Here is an 8,357-nt window from a genome sequence, read left to right as displayed (position 1 = left end):
TATATTTTAGGTATATTTGTGAAGATTAAATGGGACAATGTAAAGAAATATTTCTGGCTCATAGAAAGCACTCATTTAATATTGTGGGTGCATAGCTCTGTGTGTTTTATGTAAATATATTTTAAATTTGAATAGACTAAGAATATGAATGATTAAATGCATTTTTGGATTACATCCACTTTTTAAAAAGGATGGTTAGATTTATGTTTAACCAATGAACTATGTATGGATGGTGAAAAACATTCTAATGTATAAATTGGCAAATAAGAGGAAGAAATGTACTTTCTCTTTTAAAAGGACTTTTGAATTTCTAGAACTGACACCGAGAGTCTAGATTTCATGGATTTTCTTTCTAGGCCGACCAGTAAGTCTAGGCCTAGATAAGAGCTCTGTTAGAAACAGGCTGGTAAGGAGTGGGAAAAAGAATGGGAAATGAAGAGTGGGGAATTCCTCTTATTAATTCTGCGTTTAGGTGCTCAGTTCTGTTTCCCTTTGTCTCTGTTGGGGTAGAGATCATCTGATTGCAGGGTCAGATTATAAAACTCCATCAGCAAACCAAGTGTAAGAAGTTCCTAGGCAGGCAGGTCTCAACTGAGGGTATTTGTCTAGAGAAGAAATATATTTTTGCCATTACTTTGGAGCTGGACTTGATGTTCCTGGGAACACATTCAGGCGAGTTTGTAACTGAAGACATTTTGTTCTGTCCAAGGATTCCATCCTCCTGCTCCTCCTTCCCTGTGCCCAAACTCTGCCGATCTCCATGCTGTGAAGATGGTTTGGTGGAAGCAGAGACGCTGCAGGCAGCATTACCTGTGGGCCCTGGGCTGCTATTTGCTGCTGGCCATTGTTGCTCTGAGACTTTCTTTTAGATTGAAATGCAACTTTGATTCTCTGGATCTGGAGTCCAAGGACTTTCAAAGCAGGCACTGCAGGGACATCTTGTACAAGTCCCTAGGATTGCCAGCAAAGAGATCCATCAACTGTTCTAGAATCGTCCGAGGGGATAAGGAAGCAGTGACTGAGGCCCTCCTGGACAAGCTGGAGGTCAAGAAGAAACGGGAGCCTTTCACAGACACTGACTACCTCAACATGACCAGAGACTGTGAGTACTTTAAGGCCAACAGGAAGTTTATACAATACTCACTCAGCAAAGAAGAATTAGACTTCCCTATTGCATACTCTATGGTGGTCCATGAGAAGATTGAAAACTTTGAAAGGCTGCTGAGAGCTGTGTATGCCCCTCAGAATATATATTGTGTGCATGTGGATGAGAAATCCCCAGAAACTTTCAAAGAGGCAGTGAAGGCAATTATTTCATGCTTCCCAAATGTTTTCCTGGCCAGTAAGTTGGTTCGAGTGGTTTATGCCTCCTGGTCCAGGGTACAAGCTGACCTGAACTGTATGGAAGACCTGCTTCAGAGCTCAGTGCCATGGAAATACTTCCTAAATACGTGTGGAACAGACTTTCCTATAAAGACCAATGCTGAGATGGTCCTGGCCCTCAAGATGTTGAATGGGAAGAACAGTATGGAGTCAGAAGTACCTAGTGAGGCCAAAAAATCTCGCTGGAAATATCACTATGAGGTGGAAGACACAATACACATAACCAGCAAGATGAAGGACCCTCCCCCTTATAATTTACCTATGTTCACGGGTAATGCCTACATCGTGGCTTCTCGAGGCTTTGTCCAGCAGATCTTAGAGAACCCCAAAGCCCAACAACTGATTGAATGGGTAAAAGATACCTATAGCCCTGATGAACACCTCTGGGCCACGCTTCAGCGTGCACCATGGATGCCTGGCTCTGTTCCCTACCACTCCAAGTTTCACATGTCAGACATGGCTTCCATTGCCAGGCTGGTCAAGTGGCAGGGCCATGAAGGAGACATCAGTATGGGGGCACCTTATCCACCTTGCTCTGGAACCCACCAACGGTCTGTCTGTATTTATGGGACTGGGGACCTTCACTGGATTCTTCAGAACCATCACCTGTTGGCCAACAAGTTTGACCCAAAGGTGGATGATAATGTTCTTCAGTGCTTGGAGGAATACTTACGTTATAAGACCATCTATGGAACTGAACTCTAGAGGTACACTAAGACTGTTGCTACCTGTGGGGCAAGACCATGTGCAAACATGCCCAGAATGTGCTGGGCAGTGTGTGGTGGGAGGCCAGGTTCTCTGGAATCCAAGGCGTCCCCCAGGGTCAAGGGGCTGCTGTTGGAGCATGAGTAAGTAGATCTGCTGTGTTGCAAATTAATGCCCTGGATGAACACTGACTCATCTCCCCCTACTCCCTGTAGCCCCTCCACTGACCTCCTCCCAGAGAGAGCATAAGAACCAGTTATTTAGGAGAGTCAGGGAGGGAAGTATATGACACAGGCCCCTGGATTTTAGTTGAATGCTTGGTGTCCAGCTTTTCCATTCTGTGGAGATGCCATTCCTAATAATTTGAGGCTTGGTAGTGGGGGAGGGGGAGTTTGATGGAAAGAGGGCTTTCTCTTTTGTACCATTAATTTTAAAATAAATAGCTCCTGATTCAAAATGCTACCTCTTCTTTTTTTTTTTGGTAAGCCAGAAATAAGACAAAAGCGTGAGACTTTTTTCCCATTACTATTGGTGATGTTTAGAATCCCTAATAGCTGGCAAGAGAGTCCCCATTATTCCAAAATGGTCAAGGCAGGCTGTGTAAGTAGCAAATTCAAAAGAGTGTAGAGGAATAGTTGATGTTTTCATTATTGAAAGCCCTCCTCATGTTGTTTACATTGCCAGATCCATGACTCTTCTGTGTGGGAAAAGGCAGGGTGATTTAACCAATCTGACCACTGAATCCATATGCGAAAATTAACAGCCCTAGTTTTGCCAGCTTCACAGCCAAAGCTTAATGTTCCATAACAAAGATAGTAGCTATTTTAGGGAAGGTCACTATATAATTTATTGTCCAAACTGGGTGCATTTGAAGGGGGAGGATGGCTGCACTATTAATAAAATTATGTTGGAAAACAAGCATAACTAGGACTGTTCAGCTAACCCAGGAAGTCTGGTTATTTCACAGGTAGGCCTTGATTTGTGTAATGCGAATGATGTTCCCACTGATATGTCATGACATCATTGTTTTTTCATTTTTGATTATGGCTCCATCAAGTTTTGCTCTCATAATCAACTTGTATATGTAACTTTTGTAATCTATGTACTCTGATGTAGTTGTAACTGTCTGACACAGTGAGTTTTCTGTTTATAAGCTAGTGACTGCTTTTTATAAGGTTGTGCTCCTGTGGCGGTGGGCGTTGCCACCACCAACTTACTCGCATCCTAATATTGAGTCCCGTCGCCCTCCTGTCGCCCTCACTCGGAGCCCTGCCAGGAGAGGACTGGCGGACAGCTGTGCTCAGCAGCTGAGCCCCTGTGAGGTCTGGTCCCCGCAGTGGCGATCACGCGCTTCTCCACTGCGGCTGCGGGAAGCGGCAGAAAAGCTCTCCTGAAGGGACGTGTTCTGAGAAAAGGACTCAGGTCTTTGACCTCATAGTCAACTTCCTCTGCAAATTTTCATGTGAAATAAATTATAATTTTTATCTAAATAAACTGTGAACTTGTCATTTTGGGGGAACAAGTTGCTGGGATTTTCCAAGCATTGACATTTTTTCTAGAAATACATCACATGAATAGGAAGTGCTCTTTATTTAATAAGGTCTTCATATCAGAAGGGTCAAATTTCCCCGTCATTTGTGTAGTTTATTTTAGAAATCATACAATTAAACCAACACATTACATCAACCCTCTGAGTAACATTCATTTCCTTGACCTTTCTCTGGAAAGGAAAAATCTTGTAAATGAGTCAAGCAACTATGTTGGTATTACCTGTCAAGGTTTGAATTACCTCTTTAGTTTTGACTTGTGGACTATAGGTAAGCATTGTTTTAATAACTATATTTTGGTTCACTTTCTGCCTATTATAATCTTTGTTCTCTTGATTGAGTGAAACTTCTTTTTAAAGATTTTATTTTTAGACAGAGGAGAAGGGAGAAAGAGAGAGGGAGAAACATCAATGTGTGGTTGCCTCTCGCGTGCCCCTCACTGGGGATGTGGCCTGCAACCCAGGCATGTACCCTGACTGGGAATTGAACTGGTGACCCTCTGGTTCACAGGCCAGTGCTCAGTCCACTGAGCCACACCAGCCAGGGCTGAAATTTTTTAAGCAAGGAAGAAAAGGCAGTTGATAATCTTGTTTGGGAACAGATGACATATTTGTTACCTATAACTTATTTGGGGAGATCACATATTTGTACTAAAAATAGAAAGAACCATTAAATCCATTATCAAAGGGTTTTTCAAACAGGCAAATGGGATTACCAAATGTTTGAAAATACAGGGTATGTTCAGGGAATGTCCTGAATGTAAGGAGGGAACTTGTGAGGAGGGCAGGTAGAGGAGCCTGGAAGATGACCAGTTGGCAGGAAACCTGGTGTTTTGCAGCTATCCAGGAGTTTGGACTTAATCTGTAAGCAATGAGGGTCCTTGGAAGAAATTTTTATTTAAAATAGTTCATATTTATTGATTTTAGAGAGGAAGGGGGAGGGAGAGAAAGGGAGACAGACACCATTAATTTTGTTCTACATTTTATGCATTCATCTGTTGCTTCTTGTATGTGCCTGACCAGGGATCAAACCCACAACCTTGGGGTATTGAGACAATGCTCTAACCAACTGAGCTACCCAGCCAGGACTAGAAGATATTTTTAAAGAAACCTTTAATACAGAAATCTTCAGTCACACGAAGGTAGAGAGAATATAATAATGAACTTTTGTACCCATCATCCAGCTTCAGTTATCAAGTGCTGACCAATCTGGTCTTAGCTATGCTCTCATTAACTTTCCAAACCAAACCAGGAAATTTTGAAGTAAATGCCAAATGTCATGTCATTTCAGTCATTAATTCTTTGGTATCTTTCAATTAATATAGGTAATCAATATTTTTTAAACACAACCAACTGTATCATACCTAAAATAGTTAATAGTTAACTTTCTTAATCATATAGCGAACCAGTTTTTAGTTTCTCTCATTTCATCATGTCATAATTGTTTTATAGTTTGGTTATCTGAATCAATGGTTATCAACCATTGGGTTGATAAAACATCTCAAAAGTCTTTTGATTATAGAGTCTCTGCCTTTTTTGTTTTGATAATTTGTTGAAAAATCTAGGTCTCTTTCCTCTACAGGTCCCCATATTTGGGATTCTGTTGATTGGTTCCCAGTAGTATCATTAACTTATTCCTTTGCTTCTGATATTTCTTGTAAACTGTTACTTCTATTTAGAAGCTTGATTAGATTCAGGTTTGAATTTTTGTCAAAATTTCAGAGTTGGTATTTCACATTGTATCACACCAAGAGGTACATTTGTCTGTTTTTGTTTTTTTTTAATGTTGGAATTGAATTATGGGGTTCGGGAGTCATCAACCTGTTATAAATTTCTCATAACCTTTTATCCTAATTGTTTTAGTAGCCACTGATGATCATTGCTAAGTTCTGTTATTTCATAACAATTTGTAAAATAGCAATATATATCTTAATTCTACAGGTAATCTGTAAATTTTTGTATACTGAAATTTTCCTTATCGACTGTATTATTAATGTGAAGTACAGTCGTTTCCCTCTGTCAGTTTTCAGAACAATGAATTGGTCGCCTAATGATAAATGAATTTATATTGGTAGGGGGTGGGTGTTGGTATCATCTTGAACTCGTGAGTTGTTTAAAAACAAAATTTACTTGTTGTGACTCACTGCAGTTATTTTAATGATGCTAAAAATGCTCCATTTTTGGCTATTATTTTCCTATGGCCACTATACCAAATTGTCACAAATTTAGTGGCTTAAAACAACAGAAAGGTATTGTTTCACGGTTCTGGAGGGCAGAAGTCCAACATCAGTTTCACTGGGCAAAACCATGGTGTTGGCAGGCCTGCGCGCCCTCTAGGAGGCTCTCCTTTTATGTATATATTACCACAATTTAAAAAAATCTTTAAAAGAGAAATGCTGAGAGGAAAATCCATGTCCTCTCTCTGCCTATCCCAGGTCTGTCTGCTCTACTCAAGCCCCACCACTTCTAAGAAACTGCCCCTTCTAAGCAGGGTTGATGTAACTGGAAGAGGAATTAACCTCATCCAGATCTTCGTAGTAACTGGTGGGACTTTGTGACTTTTTTTGCGGGGGAGAGAGTAAGCATATTTTATATGAGGTTGCTGTCATATGTAAATACCAAGATGAGCGAAAGGATGGGTGTACATGGGGAGTAGGCAAAAGAGGGTGTGGATATTGACTGTTCTTTCAGCTCCGTATCAATTCGTTTGCATTTCCCTCTTCTGCTGGGGTGGAAAATCCACGAGCTACATTCCCCAGACTCCCTGCACCTGGATTTCTGTTTAGCTCTACCTTTGAGAAGCAGTACTGGGGTACTAGGAGGTGAGAGAGGGAAACTATTTTTCTTATACCTTCTGGTAGTGTCACAAGCAATGGCAGTGACAACAGCATAAGCAACAGCAGGTACAGAGAAAGCTGGAATGGCAGCACTGGCATTGGCGACAGCAGCACGGTGGCCGCCGTGGCCGCGCAGTGCAGGCCAGCGGGCTTCTGCTCAGGGAGCTTGGTTCCACAGGACCAGCCTCAGCGGCCTGGTGACTGTGGGCTCTGGGTCACGCTGTTTTCCTTTTCGCTCCCTCCCGCAAGCAGTAGGGGGTGTTAGCTGCTTCTTCAATCACTATTCCTTTGATACACTTTTCCCACTTATGCTACTGCAGCCCTTGGAATATCCTGGTAACAAACTCCTTTACTAAATTCGTTCTGTTTGAAATACTTAGCGCAATTTCTAGTTTTCTAATTGTACGCTGACCGATACACTTCCTTTGAGGTAGGCACAACAGGGGCCCCCAAACATGCTGAAGACAGTTCTTTTCTTGACGAGTCCTTCAGAGTAAGTGTCAAGACAAGCAGATAATGCCATGCTCAGGAGGGAGGTACAGAAGCTCAGCAAAGGCTGAGAGACATGGGAAATAGAAGGGTGAGGTAGGTTTCTTAGAAGTGGTGGGGACTGAGTAAAGCAGACAGATCTGGGACAGGCAAGGAGGAGACATTTTCCCCTCAGAATTTCCTTTTTAAAAAGAAACTGTGGTAAAATGTACATAAAATTTACCATCTCATCATTTTTAAGCATATAGTTCATTCACATTGCTGTGCAACCAATCTCCAGATTTTTTTCATCTTGCAAAACCAAAACTGTAAATCCATTAAACAACTCCTCAGTCCTCCCACCCCCAAGCCTCTGGCAACCACCATTCTGCTTTCTCTCTTCTCTATAAAACTTGACTCTTCTAGGTATCTTACATAGGTGAAATCATACAGTATTTGCCTTTTTTGACTGGCTTTTTAATGTCCTCAAGGTTCATCCACATTGCAGCATGTGGCAGAATTTCTCTTAAGGCTGAATGAATGATAGTCCCTTGTATGTGTATGTAACATTTTATCTATCTATTCATTTGTCAATAGACACTTGAGTTGCTTTCGCCTTTTAGCTGTTGTGGATAATGCTGCTATGAATATGGGTGTACAAATATTTCTTCGAGTCTCTGCTTTCAATTCTTTGGGGGTATATACCCAGAGGAGGAATTGCTGGATCATATGTTTGTTCTATTTTTAATTTTTTGAGAAGCTGTTTCTCACAGTGGCTGCACTACTTTATATTCTCAGCAACAGTGTACAAGGCTTCACTTCTCTCCACATCCTCACCATTTGTTTTGATAACAGACATTCTAACCCGGTCATTTATGTCTTTGGAAAAGTATCAATCCAGATCCTCATGAGAGTTCTTTATATTTTGCATTATTAACCTCTTATCAGATATGACTTGCAAATATTCTCTCCCATTCCATAGGTTGCCTTTTCATTTTGCTGGTTTCCTTTCCCATGCAGCTTTTTAGTTCGATGCAGTCTCACTTGTTTATTTTTGCTTTTGTTGTCAAATTAAAAAAAAAAATCATTGCCAAGTCTGATGTGAAAGAGCTTACCCCATTTTCTTCAAGTTTTATGGTTTCAGGTTCTATGTTCAAGCCTTTAATCCAATTTGAGTAAATTTTGTGTATGGTGTAAGGTAGTGATCTAGTTTCATTGAGCAGCATGGCTATCCAGTTCTCCCAGCACCATTTATTGAAGAGACTACCCTTGCCCCACTATATACTCTTGGCTCCTTTGTTATGTCATAAATTAATTGACCATGTGTGTGTGGACTTATTTCTGTGCTCTATTCTGTACCATTGATCTGTGTGTTTGTTTCTATGTCAGTATGATACTATTTTGATTACTATAGCTTT

General features: G+C 41.0%; 1 protein-coding gene across 1 annotated transcript; it reads left to right on the top strand.

Moving 5' to 3' along the window:
• The first annotated feature begins 771 nt into the window (after positions 1-771).
• GCNT3 (glucosaminyl (N-acetyl) transferase 3, mucin type) lies at positions 772-2,088 on the top strand. Its single transcript, XM_054564614.1, has one exon. It carries the CDS (start codon positions 772-774, stop codon positions 2,086-2,088), a length of 1,317 nt encoding a protein of 438 aa, XP_054420589.1.
• The last annotated feature ends 6,269 nt before the right edge of the window (positions 2,089-8,357 follow it).

This window comes from Pteronotus mesoamericanus, unplaced genomic scaffold (genome assembly GCF_021234165.1).
Source record: "Pteronotus mesoamericanus isolate MK-2021 breed Mesoamerican mustached bat unplaced genomic scaffold, CSHL_Meso_final contig_164, whole genome shotgun sequence".
Taxonomy (NCBI): Eukaryota; Metazoa; Chordata; class Mammalia; order Chiroptera; family Mormoopidae; genus Pteronotus; species Pteronotus mesoamericanus.
This window is presented reverse-complemented; position numbering and strand designations above follow the sequence as displayed.

Coding starts and splice junctions, on each gene's coding strand:
- GCNT3 (XM_054564614.1), top strand. CDS start 772: ATGGTTTGGTGGAAGCAGAGACGCTGCAGGCAGCATTACCTGTGGGCC.